The sequence below is a fragment of the Periplaneta americana genome, chromosome 11, assembly GCF_040183065.1.
Source record: "Periplaneta americana isolate PAMFEO1 chromosome 11, P.americana_PAMFEO1_priV1, whole genome shotgun sequence".
Lineage (NCBI taxonomy): Eukaryota > Metazoa > Arthropoda > Insecta > Blattodea > Blattidae > Periplaneta > Periplaneta americana.
Genome location: NC_091127.1, coordinates 150162957 through 150178634, shown reverse-complemented (window position 1 = coordinate 150178634; position 15678 = coordinate 150162957). Strand labels below are relative to the sequence as shown.

The 15678-nt window shown below is 35.5% G+C and overlaps 1 protein-coding gene across 4 annotated transcripts in view; it reads left to right on the top strand.

Annotated features, from left to right (window-relative positions):
• Rbcn-3A (rabconnectin-3 alpha) overlaps nucleotides 1–15678 on the top strand; it is a 190436-nt gene that overhangs the window by 39462 nt on the left and 135296 nt on the right. For all 4 annotated transcript variants that reach the window (XM_069840227.1, XM_069840225.1, XM_069840224.1 and 1 more), the window contains exons 8-15: nucleotides 2542–2660; nucleotides 4311–4407; nucleotides 4494–4599; nucleotides 6366–6527; nucleotides 7881–8230; nucleotides 10347–10717; nucleotides 14366–14511; nucleotides 14727–14871. In XM_069840227.1, coding sequence (XP_069696328.1) covers nucleotides 2542–2660; nucleotides 4311–4407; nucleotides 4494–4599; nucleotides 6366–6527; nucleotides 7881–8230; nucleotides 10347–10717; nucleotides 14366–14511; nucleotides 14727–14871 — 1496 coding nt within the window. The remainder of the gene's footprint in view (nucleotides 1–2541; nucleotides 2661–4310; nucleotides 4408–4493; nucleotides 4600–6365; nucleotides 6528–7880; nucleotides 8231–10346; nucleotides 10718–14365; nucleotides 14512–14726; nucleotides 14872–15678) is intronic.

Below are 15678 nucleotides of genomic sequence, written 5' to 3'. Positions count from 1 at the left end.
AGTTCCAAACAGGAGGGTTGCCAACATTGATTACTTGAATATGCTGTTGGTTATCATTTAAGTATATAGGCATTATGAAGAAACTCAGTTGGTATGTCTTCGGCATTTATGCATCTTTCAAATAACTCTCTTAATTTTTCCCAAAGTTTATCTTTTCCATGGTTCACCAGTTCTGCAGTAATTTCTCCAATTCCACTAGCTTTTCTGTTTTTAAATTGGCTTACTGCTTGTTTCACCATTTCTAGTTCAATGCGAATGCTATTATCATTGTCATTATCCACAATCTGTTCATCATTTATATTAATTTCATATTCTGGTCTTTTTAAAATTATAGTCCCTTTTAAAAAATGATATAATAGTAATCTAATGTAGAGCATCAATCATTTATCAGTGTTCAACATCACACCATACATATAGTATATATCTACACAGAGTTCCTATGCAGACCGGTCCCATGTGAACCTCTACCTAACAAAATCTGTTGGCGGGAGGTGAGCAATCGTACACAGGCATATGGACATCCGTGTACACTTCCCTATGCAGACTAGTTCCACTCCGTCCCTTACCACTTAGCTTCCTTGGGATAGGTGCTCTGTACTACCATCATTAAGCTGTTGGAGCATTAGTACCTGGGACCGGTTTGCATAGGAACACTCTGTACTTTCAACCTATTATCTTGAAATTTGTGTAGAAAAGTGATACAGTTTTTAAATCAGAAGCAAATGAAGAGGAAAAATACAGCATTGTTAAAGTTGATAAAGAGATTATTTAATTAACTTTTTGATCTACGAAGACAATTTATATTCATATTTAGAACAGGTAGTTAATGAAATTAAAATAATTAAGTAATGGTGGAATATGAATATCGGGCGAAATTAAAACGTTTAAAGAAAATTTCTGTATCATATTTGACTACCATATATCTCAACATTTGCCAAGAATCAAATTTAAGGTTTCTTTAATTAGAAGCTGTCAGAAATGAGTGCAGAAATTGTATATGATCATAAATTTTATATAAATATTTTCAGTTTTATTGTACACACAAATATTAAGTGATATTATATGTAAAGTTTCGTGTGTGTAGAAAATATTTCCAGCTGTTGACAGACTTTTTAGTGAATCAGTGTAATTTTTCGGGTAAAGTCGGACATGCCATGAACATATAAGAAGGTTGGGCGTATTCAGTTCTTCAAATATACTGATAAATAATCTACCTAGTATAAATGAATTCAGAACACATCTGTATATGCAGGAGAGATATTTAGCAACAATACACTTGCTGTTTGATGTCCAACTTCACAGTTTAGGTTTAGGAATAGGTATTTGAAACCCAGTCTAGTGCTCCATTACACACGTGTCCAACTTCCCCCCCCCCACTAGTAAGGTAAATTCAAGCAAGATACATTACTAGCTGGACCATTAAATGAAGGATATAGGATGATGTATATGAAATCTCATACTACTATACCCAGAAATATATAGTATTTTTAATGAGAAACCTTATAAAATGTCCGACATTACCCCACTTTACTGTACTCCCAGAAGAACGTTTGGTAAAATACAGTATAACTTGGATATAGCGACCTCGCTTTGTGCGACACCTCGCCTATAACGTCAAATATTCTGTGGTCCCAACTAATTCCCCATAAGACATATGCTTTTCTACCTTCTTAATACAACAAACGTATATGCGTCTACCTCAGATATAACGTCATTTTAACCTCAGTTTGGAATAAGATTTTCTAAGAACCAAAGTATTTTAAGAAATATTTTTCTGAAATCTGGCAAATCCTTTACTGTTTTCTTCTATCATAGACCTCTGGAATGCAGGCAGATTCCCCATCCCATTGTAACCTGCCCGAATTCATGCAGTATTAATGATACCTGCATGCGGTCAGTTTCGACAGGAACTTTTCACTAAGTGCACGCATTTTAACGCAGTATGGCCACTAAAAGAAGTGAATGACGCTTTAGAAGCCATTAGGATTGTGAACATTTCTATGAAGCTAGAGGAGGGAGTATGAAACTAGGAGAGGGAGCAGTGAAATTGCAACTGAAATAATGAACATAGAATTTAATTTAGAAAGTGTATATTGGGCAAGTAGGAGACAACAGAGTAAAATGACTGATTATTTCACTCTTCAGTAAATAAGTTTGGTGAGTAATGAACAAACTGTTTTAATGCAGAATACTGTATTTATAATTGTACGTATATTTTATTGTGTTCATGGTATGCTTAAAAGTGAATACATAAATCTAAAATAAGCCTAATTATGTTTATTATTTTTCATTTTCCACCTCACTAGACTGATAATATGAATCTTGGTTACTACGACACTCGTTTATAACAACATAATTTTCAAGGTCCCTTGGATGTCGTTATAACCAAGTTCTACTGTATATATTTCACTTTCGGAATGCTTTAGGTTTTCCTCATTGAATTCGGTGCTAATTTATAACCTAAAGTTAATTTATCATTTTAAGCAAAGAATGTCGAAGATTCATTTAGTCAGTTTTATGACAACTTTTACTGATTTACAGACATTCCTCTTGTTCCGAGTCTGGTGACTGGGGATCCGGATCGAGAACCAAACTTCATCTTACATTGGCTAAATAACAAGGAAATGCATTTCTCACTTCAGGCTGAAAATATATTGCAGGTAACTTTGAAATTGGTCTGCACAGTTTTTATATGTATTTAACCTCTTCTAGTAATTGAAAGAATTGAAGATCACTGAAACATTCATCAATTGCCCTGTGGTTTATTTCATCTGACCATCTCTTAATTGGTTGTCTGACTGACCAACCGACCAACTGAGATTGGCAATTAAAGAGCCAGCAGAATTGTCTTGCTAGCTTAGGACAACAACGGCAAGGAAAATTCATGCATTGTTTCTTTTGCTGCTGTGTGCTTATTTGTAGGCAGATGTTTATGAAAGAGGAATCCTCTTGTTCCTAATTCAGTATTCATGAATCACTGTTTACCTCTGTCTTGCATATGGGCTATTACATATAAAATCGATCAGTAAAAAACCTCGCATTTTTTTAATACTCTAATTTTTTCCCGATTTATACAAGGTGCTGAAGAGAGTGCATTTTCAAAAATATACTATCGAAAGTCAAACGGTTTTCGTACTATTGAGCGACAAATTTAGCGTATTTTATGAAAACAAGCCTCTTTCAGCGATCAGAACTCTGGAACCGTTTACTGCAGAACATTGAACGGGAGCTCTTTTTGAAGCTGACATTTGGTAGGTTATGTTACGAAGTAATCCTTATTTTTATTGTATACAGAGAGACAGATAATCTGATTTTACTTACTTTTAGGCTTTTTGTCCATTTGTAAAAATGTAAAAAATATTGAGAAAAAAACCTTGCATTATTAAGAGGGATTCGGCATTGTTTGCTTAGTGGCTCGGCAGTAAGTTTCGAGGGTATTAAATAAATTATTTTCACACGCCTAGACTTGAACAGCGCAGTACTGCACGCATTGGCCAAGAGCTGAAAATAAGCGAGCGTTGGGCATCGTTTTACTCCAGTGTTTATGAAAACTTGTGATAAAGCTAGCCCAGCTATGTGCTGCTAGACGACACATCACGTGTTTATGTCTCCTGGCCTTGCTTGCTCGGCTAGTTCCCGCCTCACAGTCAGCTGGTTAGTTCATGCGTGTACTATCTATTTTCTTTATTTGATATTTTCAATACTTTCTTATCAACGGTGCACCAGTAAAAAATATGTGTTTATTTGTATTTTCAATGCGGAATCTAACCATAAATTTTTAAAATATTTTTTCGTGGGCAAAGGCATCTTAATGAAAAAAAAAATCTAAATTTCTCCATTTCCATAAAAAGTAAGAAAAACTGTTTACATGTCAATATAAACTTTAATTTCTCAGCATCAAAATAAATCATGACTTTGATCATTGGGTGAAAGGGTTTCAGAGCCACAACAGTTTAAAGTTGCTAATTTTACGAAAATACGATAAATTAAAATATTTTTAATTTAAACACTATGAAGTTCTGATGCCTCAAACTTTGCACAAAGCACTATATCATAGTTGTCAACGGACAGAAAAAGTTTCATTGTATTTAAAAATTGCAATGTCTATTTTCTCTATATTTCAGTCGATTTGAGATGGAATAGCCCATATACAATAAACTTCCATTGACTTCTCGCTGTGGAAGTTCTATTACTGCATGACATTTTTTTGATAAGGTATTCATAATTATTGGACCAGCGTAATAAATTCAGATGTTTATTTCTGTCATTCTTATTTATCGATAATATTTGTATGTATTTCTTAATTTTAGGAATTGACTAGGAAAGTTGTGGAAAAAGAGGAGAGTGGTGAGAACAACCGTGATAATGTGGAAACACATGAATCAGAACACGATGATCATTCACCACGTATGTAAATACTTCTTGCAGTTTGTTAGTGGCAGAGTCATTTTCTAAGATTAATGTTAATATGCACTTTGTTTTTGGCATTGCAGGAAAACGACCAGGTAAAATAGGAAAATCACAATCTCAAGATGAGAGCAGTGATGAACATCATGGAAGTTTCCCTTCTAGCAGTGCTCATAGTCATCAGTCTCTTAGGTATGCCGTTTATTATTTGCATGAGAAGTTCATGCCCATTTTTGTCCATTGTGGTTACATCTTGCCCCCCCCCCCCCTAATAAAAGATGTAGGTCATCCCATATTATTTGCAGATGACACAAGTATAGTAATTACAGCCAATAACTCCAACACATTCCAATCTTCAACAGAGGAAATTCTCTTCAAAATATCTGACTGGTTTTCATTCAATAAATTGGTATTAAATTGTAACAAAACTAACATAATTCAATTTAAATCCTGTCCAAATTCAACCTCGCAAATTTCTAGTGCAATAATTAACAATAGATCCCTTTTAGAAACAACAACAACCAAATTTCTTGGCTTAAAAATCGATAATGTGTTAAATTGGAAAAATCATATTAAAGAAATACCCCCAAACTAAATTCAGCATGTTTTGCTATTAGATCTATGCAAAAGATAGTAAATATCAATACCTTAAAAACAATATACTTTGCATACTTCCACTCGATAATGAGTTTTGGAATAATATTCTGGGGAAATTCCACAGATAGTAACAGTATATTTCTATTACAAAAAAGAGTAATTAGAATAATGGTAGGTGCCAAATCTAGGGAATCGTGTAGGGCTATTTAAAAAAAACTACAAATAATACCCATGGCTTGTCAGTATCTTTTCATTAATAATCTTCCTCGTATGTATTCGTGAAAACTTTGTAACTAATTCAACAGTTCATAGCATAAATACACGTAAAAAAAATGACTTTCATACTCAATCAGCAAGTTTATCATGCTATCAAAAAGGAGTGCGTTATATGGCAGTAAAAATTTTTAATAGCCTCCCTATCGATATAAAAAATGAAACTCAAAACGTAAGATTATTTAGGGCCAAATTACAGAAGTACCTAATTTCTCACGTCTTCTATTCTGTAGGTGAATTCATGACATTCAGTAACACTTCATGAAATTGATACTAAAACTTTGTGTTGTACTAGTAGACTATATTGTAAATCTCGTCTGTATATATTTCATCTAGACTGTGACTATAAATTAAGACTTTATAATAGTATTAAGTTTTTTGACTTTTTCCATATTCTAGCTGTAAGCAATGTATGAATACCATGGAATGTTAATAAATACAATACAGTACAATCTGTCGTTATAATGTGTGTATGAACTGCAGTTATATTTAATTTGTAGTCTAATTATAGCATAGCTTCAACATACTGTAGTTGCCAAATTGTTACTCGTACCTATACTGTGCAGTTCTGAATTCTAGGCCAATATAGAGGTGTAGATCGCGACCCCCCAGTGGGTTCGTGTAAATAGTTGCCTTATGAACATATACTTACTGTGTATTCAGAACATAAAACAACATTTAACAGAAAAAAGTTTCAGTAGTTACACACTAAAGTAAAACATAATTTCGGATCAAATTTCTGCACATTTAAAGGACAAAATTAAAATTCTTTCGGTCATTCATTATCATAATACACTGTTCTCTTAAATTGACTGAGTGTATTGGGAGTTAAATCAATATCTTTCCCAAAACACACTATGAAATATTTCATATAAAACAATTTTTTATCTCGAAAAGGAAGCAGAAACGAACAAAATTGTATTAAACGTTTTTGTTTGAAATATCTCAAAGAATAACCCCATAAATTAATGACTAATGACATTACAGTTCACTCTTTATATGGTATATACTGTACATTTTTAGATTTTTAGAACTATGATTTTAGTACTTTCGATGCCATGTAAAATAAACATTTAATTTTGTTTCAGTGCAACAACTTCCATTAATTCACTAGCAACAGATTCTGGGCCAGCAATGGGACAAGCTCCAGATTCACTTGATACAAAGATTGAGTGTCTGTTGCGAGATTGGCATCATAATCCTGACCTTCTATTCTCAATCCATCCTATTGATGGCAGTTTTCTAATTTGGTATGTCCTTTTCAAACGTTTTCAATTTTATGTAGTGATAATACAGTATGACTACCAAAGCAGTTATTTGCACAATAGGATTGTTGGGTAATTTGAATTTTGATTTGACGGATTCGAATAAGTTGCACACCCATATTTTTTACTTGTATATTTCAGAAAAAAAGTGCGCAGGTTATTCGAGAAAATATGGTATTTTTTTCAGAGTACATTTACAAAAGAGTACATTATGACTAGATTTGACTTTTGAAACAAGTAATTGTTATAATAGAGCCCGGATGTTAGGCAAAATGCCTTTTTCAAATTGAGTGTATGTATGAAAGACCTATTAGAGATAAACATATTTCCACACATTTGGGGACAATAGGCCCAATTTTTATTTTGCCTGTTTTGCCTATTTTAGCTCCCGTTGCGTATTTTAAGGTTAAATGCCTTTTTTAGCCTTTTTACGTCGTTATTGTACATTTTCTATATTTTTATTGCATTTAAAATAAACTGCACATAAATTATATCAAAAAAAAAAAAAAAAAGAACGGTTGTACAAATTAAAAATATATATTCACCTCACACAAATATTTGCTGAGAATCTTATTCTCCAGCAATACATATGTTTCCAAGAAGTCATAAACTTTTCTCCCCTACCGACTCCATCTTTTATGTCACTTAATAAAGATGTTTGAACAATATAACCCTCAATACTCAGGTCACTTTGGGGTTTACCAGCGAAAGAAAGGGGATGAGGGAAGTATTAAAAGCGAATCTCCAGGTCCCGTTACTGTTGTCGCTTGTACGCACAAGTCACGCGTACTTTGAAGTCTCTAATCCCTTCTAACATACCTCTTTTTGAGAAATACACAGTCGGTTTTTCCCGATCTCTGAAATAAAGTAGAAACAGTCCTTCTGAAATACGTTGTTTTAAGTTTGCTCCAATCACTTCAGTAGAAGTAGAAAGATCTTTTTCCACCATGAGAAACATTCTCTCTGACAGGCGGTTCACTATGACAGGTGTCAACTTAAAAAAGCATCTTGTTGTGATATGTAACCAAGGAAAGTGAGTACCGTATGAGATAGTTTATTAAGTATTTGTCTATTTTTTTTTGTCTGTTTCCATGAATAATAAATGCCTATTTCACTGCCTATTTTTACTATTTTTAATGCCTATATGCCTGCTTATTTTAACCAAAATAAATGCCTAAACATCCAGGCTCTACTTATAAGTTATAACATTAAATTATTCTGTTATTATTGTTTTGATAACTATTGCAGTTTAATAACTATAATCGAAATTTTACTATAATGTTATAATAAAGAAGGCACTTTCAGTAATATTGAAAACTTGCATTTTCTCATTGACAGGGTTGTCGAATGGTTGGATGAATACCACCCAGGATCATTTCGCCAAGCTCAAGTATCTTTCTCAACTCGCATTCCCAATGCATTCCCTTTGGGGGATGCAATGACAATGTCCACAAATGTGTGTCTTTACAATGCTTATGGTTGTCACCTCAACTATCGTGATGCCCTGAAACCTCCAGCAGCCAACAAAGGCCCAGTAAATGGACCTGGACTGACTGTTAATGATGTAGAACCTTCTACTCCATTGCCAAGTGTAATAGAAGAAGAGTCTGACATAAACTTAAATGGTCCTACAATGGAAACAACACAACAGGCACCAACTGCAAAAGTTTCCAGTCCTAAACATGGAGGTACTTTACTATTGGTGTTAGATTTTAAGAATTGACATCAGGAATTTATTTGATTTACTGTTAGGAAAAACACTAGCCTACTGTTTTGTCTGCAATTCTGAAATTTTGAAGGAAGATAATCTTACAGTTTCTATTAGAGTTTTTACTGTTCTTAACATAGGCAACTGACCTTATGCATTGAGTTTAAGTTTGACGAAGGAGATAATCTAGAAATATGACAGTGATTTTTAATCTTATTTAAATAATAATGAATATACCAGTATAATAATCATTCAGGAATTTGTAGTTGAAATTGTTACACATGTACAGTGAAACTTACCTTAACAAACACTTCCCAATAGCTGACTCCTCTAAATAGCGGACATTTTAAAATTCCCCTGCAAAATAACATTGCCCCTTATGATAAAATTCTTCCAAACAGCGGACATTCTCAGTAACGGACGCGGACACTGAAATATATCTCCCAACAACAATTAAAACTTCCAAATAACGGACAGCGTGAAAGAAAAAAAAAGAAAAACGACGGTTGTAAATTAAACGGAATTCTTTGCAACAATCATTATCGTGCATTTGAACGTTCTTGTACTTTATTGAAGGTAAGCAGCACAGTTGTTAGTTGTGATACTGTACGTGAGCAGTCCGTACTTTCTTAGTTTGTCAAGTTGAGTGTTCGCAAGTACAGTCACATTAAAAATGTCACAAAAACGTAAACGTTGCCGCTAAAAGAGAAAGTGGATGTTGTAAAGCATAGTGAGAAGGAGAAATTAAGTGTTCGTGAGCTGGCCACAAAGTTTAATGTGGGGGAAAAACTCCTCAGGTTAGTGATGTTTATTTCATTTACAAAACATTTACTAGTACGATTTCTCTCTGGATGAATACTGTAAACAATCTCACTGTCTATTGTAGTGTACTGTAAAATATAGTGTTGAATATGTATGAGAAATTTTAATGTACTGTGTACATACTAACGATTTTCTAAATAGCAGACACTTCTCAATAACGGACATTTAATTTTCCCTGGTGGTGTCAGCTATTGGGAAGTTTCACTGTATTATAATTAAGGTACGGTCACACGTCACTACTTTTGCAGCGCTGCAGTACAAAAAACTGCGCAACTCTTGTACTGCGACGTGTGAACAACGGTGCAACCCGAAAAGTAGTGGCTGCCGACCCTGCTGCCCGCTACTTTTCCATGCTGCGCGCAACTTAAAAGTAGCGACGTGTGAACAGGGTTCTCAGGGCTGCAGCCGCAGCATTTTTGATATTGGTTTTGTTGAAACTTTTGCTGCGGTTGCAACCATTGTTACCACCCAAATGTGCCAAAGATACTTTTATTGTTTGGATATATTTTAATGTTAGATGTGATGAAAATAAATTATTTGTAACAGTTATTAAATACACAACACAGTCTGAGCATAATTGGTGGTGATATAATTCATTTTTTAAATTTTCCGTAGCGTAGTTCCAAACAGGAGGGTTGCCAACATTGATTACGTGAATATACTGTTGGTTATCATTTAAGTATATAGGCGTTTTTAAAAGCTTTATAGTAAAAATAATGTCAATTTCTGAATACTAGATACGACAGAAAAGCAATTAATAGATAAGGAAGCTTTCGCATGAGTTTCTTAATAATGCGAACATAACTACAAAATGTATATTGAGAAGTCAACACGGAGATGGGAACCTGCAGCATGACTGCGGCTGCAAAAGTAGCGCCTTGCGTGTGAACAGACTCGCAGCCTCCAGTTGCAACTTTTGCAGCACTCGGGTTGCGCAGCATGAAAAGTAGCATGCAGCGCGCTACTTTTGGCTTACGTGTGAACACGACACGCAACTTTTGCAGCTGCAGTATAAAAGTACCACTGCAAAAGTAGCGATGTGTGAGCGTACCTTTAGTGTCAACCAAGTGTATCTGATAAATATGTTGATAAAAATTTATAGTTACTAAGTAACTTGCAGTAGGAGTCATAAAGCTTCTCAAAATATTGGATTAGAAAGCAATTGATATGCAGGAACTAATTTGTATTTGTATTTAATTAATGTGAAATTTAATTTTGAGTTAGATATAACTATATTACATCGTTAATATTTCCCTAAGCTTGTATGTTAACAGGGTCAGCCAGCTCAACAGGTGCAGACTCAGGAAATGGAGGCAATATGTCGGATGTGGTATCTGCTGATCCCTCTCCTGCCATCTCTATGGTAACGAAACATTCCAATGGAACATTGAATTTGTGGCAGCTTACGTTCGCAGATCACACGAAATTCTCACAGGTTCTGAGCATAGGACATTCATCCCGAGCATCGGGACACCGGTTCCGTGTAAATGACATCACATGCCACCCTGTTCTACCACTTCTTCTTACTACATCTCATCACAACATAGCAGATTTTCCCACATCGCCTCCATCGATACCGACAGTTAACATCACTACAGAAGAAACTAATTTCTTTATTAAGAACAAAGATGTTGCTGCACCGACGGTGAGTTGATATTAACTCTCTAATGATGTTTGTGGTTTTTATCTCATTTCATTGCATGAGTAAATTTGTATATATGTGCATGTACAAGTGGAATTCTATTGCATACACACATCATTCCCTTCCTTCTTTTTTCCCCTGCCCCCTCACACTTTTTTTGTTCTCTCTCCACCTTGTCTTCCCTGCCATTCACATTTTTTGTCTTGAATATTTTCTGCATATTCTCACAAAATACATATAAACAGCTGTATAGAATTATTTTTTCAATACATAAAGTACATTTTTTGTTGTTGTCCTTGTTAATGCTATTTTCTAGAGTTAATTATTTTTTTTAAATGAGATATTTAGAAAACTGGGAGTTGATAGAAAATTGACTGTGTTGTGTAACTGTATCATATATAGTTTAGTTTGAAAAACACCAACTGTTAAAATAATACCATATTTATCGTGTAATAGACGCACTTTTTTCCTATAATTTTTTTATTAAAAATGTAGATTGCGTATTATATGCGAGAAAAAAAAATAGGGCATTCCTCTACATATTACTGTTAAAAATTGGGGTGCGTAGTACATTATGCAATGGTGTCTATTACACGAGTGAATGTGGCACACCCATATTTGGCACAATAGTTCGAAGTATAATTAATTGCATATGGATCAGAAATTTGGAACTATAGTCGCGACGCTGTTATTTCCGGCGTGACTCCGCCTCTTTGCTTACGTCTTAGGAAGTGAAGGCTCTATAAAGTATAGGTAGGTAGTATTGTTCGCCATTTTTGTTCTTTCATTCCCGAGCTACCATACGAGGAATCTATTTGCCACACCATTAAACATTATCATGTCGTAGCTCCTATGATAATAAATCAAACGCACTGTAATTCAGCAAATAATTGAGCTGAAAATAACGTCTTCGTGTGCTTTCTGCGAACGCCAACGAAAGAGCCAAAATGGCGGGCGATTATATTAAGTATTTATCGAGCCTTAAGAAATGAATAACGTCTTCATAAGCGAATCACAAGACGCACATGTTTAAACGTAGCCGACCTGCAACGCGATTGGCTGCTGGAAATTAAATCGACGGGACTATAGAAGGCAGAAAGTCATGCGAAATTATTGACAACAGAGATGGATTTTTGGCAGAGGTCAGCGCTGATATAAAGAAGAGATAAAATATAAATACAGTTATTAAAAGAAATGGAAGTACAAAATTCGATAATATATTATATTCATCAAAAAGAACTTGAATTGTATGGACAAGTCAGGAGAATGCCAGAAGAAAAGTTGCCTAAGATAGAGTGGATACCATCGAAAAATTGAAGAAGGAAAGACCACGTCGTCCACACCTGTGGCGTAACAGCCAGCGTGTCTGGCCGCGAAACCAGGTGGCCTGGGTTCGATTCCCGGTCGGGGCAAGTTACCTGGTTGAGGTTTTTTCCGGGGTTTTCCCTCAACCCAATATGAGCAAATGCTGGGTAACTTTCGGTGTTGGACCCCGGACTCATTTCACCGGCATTATCACCATCTCATTCAGACGCTAAATAACCTTACATGTTGATAAAGCGTCGTAAAATAACCTACTAAAATAAAAAAAATAAGACCACATCTTAAGTAGATAATGTGACAGTCAACAAAGAATGAGAGAGATATAGGAAGGACAATGGAATGAAAGAAGTGGCGACAATGGATCAGAAATTGAGTTTTTGAGCACTGGAAGGTATTTGATACATTGTAAAACATGATACAAAGACTTTTTACATATTTTCATTTACAGTTTAATTTTCTTATCACAGAGTTCATATTGCATATTTTTTTGGGTGATCAGACGTCCTCTTTTTTGCGGACAGGCTCTCAGTTTTACATTTCTGTCCTCTTTCGGTGGACAAATTTTTAATTTTGCAAAATCTTCTTTTTGATCCCTGAACATAGCATCATTAATCATCAAAATATGTGCATGTATTCTGTATTGATGCCTTCACTAGTTTATTTATTTCGTCATTACTTCCATTAGACTGGCCCATATTTTTTCCCCAATCTCCTCTTTCTCCCATCCAATTGCCTCTTTTCCACGTCAGAGGATTGGTCTTCCTAATCTTTTTAGAGTGCTACTGCTTTCTTTCACTGTCAGAAAATTGAATATAGAAAATTTGTGCAACTAAAAGTTATATTTATAAATAAAAAAAAAAATCAGAACGAGGAAAGTGTTAAAATAATGTTTTGAGTTTTTGTGGAGCAATATCTGCCTGTAATACAAATAATTAGAAACACATTATGAGTAACACATGTTTCACCTGAAATATACTGGTTTTCACTGGAATTGAATGTTATATGATAAAGCATAGATTTTAAAATCAGAATATTCTATGCAAAGTCACTGTTATGTAGTATCAATTATTTTTCACTAAAGATGCCAATGTGAAAAATTGCACAGAATTTGTTCGATTGTTAAAAGAAGTTAAATTGAGACAATTTTCACTTATAGATGTAGATTCATTTTCCGGGCTGAGAGGCCGTGGTCTATTAGTTGGTTTTATACCAGACGTTTCGTCTGCAACTGCGGCAGACATCTTCAGTGGAGTGGTATCCGAGGTCGCAAGACTCTTCTCGGCGTACCTGAGGCAACTGATCCTGTGTCTGGTTGTGCGGGCGTATTTATAGTGCGGCTCGCGGGCCGAGGCCTGTTGTCGCTGCGGTCCGCGCCGCTTTGTTCGCTGCTCCCGTTCTGGGTTCCGTCCTTTTGTTGTAGTGGCTTCTTATCTGTTCTGTTTAGGACCGGGTACCAACACTTGTTTAGCTTTACGCCTTCTTCCTTGCGATTAAAGTTGTTGTTATGTTTATGTATTTCGATCGCTTCTCTATGTAGACGGGGGAAGAAGTGCGTCGTCGTGCTCAAGATGTCCGTGTCCTTGAATCTTATGTTGTGATCGCCCTCTTGATAGGCATGTGCTGCCACTGCCGATTTGTCGATCTGTCCTAGGCGGCAATTCCTATTATGTTCTACACAGCGAAGCGTCAGGACGAGACTGACAGAACATAATAGGAATTGCCGCCTAGGACAGATCGACAAATCGGCAGTGGCAGCACATGCCTATCAAGAGGGCGATCACAACATAAGATTCAAGGACACGGACATCTTGAGCACGACGACGCACTTCTTCCCCCGTCTACATAGAGAAGCGATCGAAATACATAAACATAACAACAACTTTAATCGCAAGGAAGAAGGCGTAAAGCTAAACAAGTGTTGGTACCCGGTCCTAAACAGAACAGATAAGAAGCCACTACAACAAAAGGACGGAACCCAGAACGGGAGCAGCGAACAAAGCGGCGCGGACCGCAGCGACAACAGGCCTCGGCCCGCGAGCCGCACTATAAATACGCCCGCACAACCAGACACAGGATCAGTTGCCTCAGGTACGCCGAGAAGAGTCTTGCGACCTCGGATACCACTCCACTGAAGATGTCTGCCGCAGTTGCAGACGAAACGTCTGGTATAAAACCAACTAATAGACCACGGCCTCTCAGCCCGGAAAATGAATCTACATCTATAGACTCCGGCCGTGAAAGCCTACACTGCAAGATTAATTTTCACTTAGGTCATTAATAAAGTTTCTTTCTCTCAAATTTGTTTACCTTGTGTCAAATTTTTTGCAGGGTTTTTGCAGTGAATTAATTCTGTGGCGAGTAGATGCTGTTGGTCCACTTTCCAAGTCTGGTGGTGTTTCTGAGCTGGCCAGGATAAATTCTCTTGAAATTTCAGCATTTTCCAATGTTGCATGGATACCAACATTACTTCCAAGGTAAGAAGATTTATTAAGTTTCTGTATGTAAGATGCAGAATTTTATTGTTACAAGACTAAGTACACCAGGATCATCATAGTTAAAGAGTGCAATGAAATAATTAGCTCCCTGTTAAGGTTAACTACGTAAAAAGAAAAGAAAAATATTATTCTCATGCAAGCCCCTATTAAATCTAGTGTATTATTTTTAGTTTTCTTTTTCCTTCTTTTCACAGCACAACTTTGGGTAACCTGTCAAATTCTCCAAGTGCATGCTTCGTTGCATCTGATGGCAAGAGTTTACGTGTGTATCAGGCTGTAATTGATGCTCGAACTCTTTTGGCTGAAGTGTCGAGCTCAGAACGCAGGAGTAGAATGATGGTAGAGTGTTTAGTGACTTTTTTATGTTATCAAATATGGATGTGAACACAGTTTTAAACATGTAGTCATCAATGAACTCTGTGTTCATAATTAAAAGTGTATAATTTTTATAAGACAGTAGGTAGTTAAATTCAGTTTTTAAGTGCCATATGGTATAATTTACTGCATATAAATTAAATATAATTTCAGTGTCTATGTTTCCTGTTACGGCTGATCCACAATAAACCAGGAACGAGAATGGAAATAATGTTAAAATAAATGTATTTAAATGTGAGCATTCACAATGTTAATTGTCGTCCTCGTTATTATTTCCATTCCCGGTTTATTGTGAACCAGCCTTTAGCCTCACTGACAACAGCTTTCCACATTGGAGACTTGAATTAAAATGCGTGGAATTTTTTATGAACAAAAAAAAATGTTGGGTTAGATTTTGTTGATGTGTTTCTGGTTTCCCTTCTAACATTTCTCCATAATTTGCATCCATCCTTATTACTTGATGATGCTTTGTTTATTTTTATATTTATTACCGTTTTCTTAAAAATTGATCATATTGTGTTAAGTGATACAAACAAATGAAGGGTTCAAAACCATAGTGGGCCAAGCACCATTTACTAAAACCGTAGAAAACAAGGGTTAAAATTAAGTTATTACCATAATTCAATGGAAACATATAGCAAATAATATAAAGTATACACAAGCAATTGGATACTTTAAAGTTGAAAGGTGCAAAGTGCCAAAATCATAGAAAACGAAATTATTATGCAGAAAAGTGCAATGTGCCTAGGAGGATGATGTATGAAAGAGGCT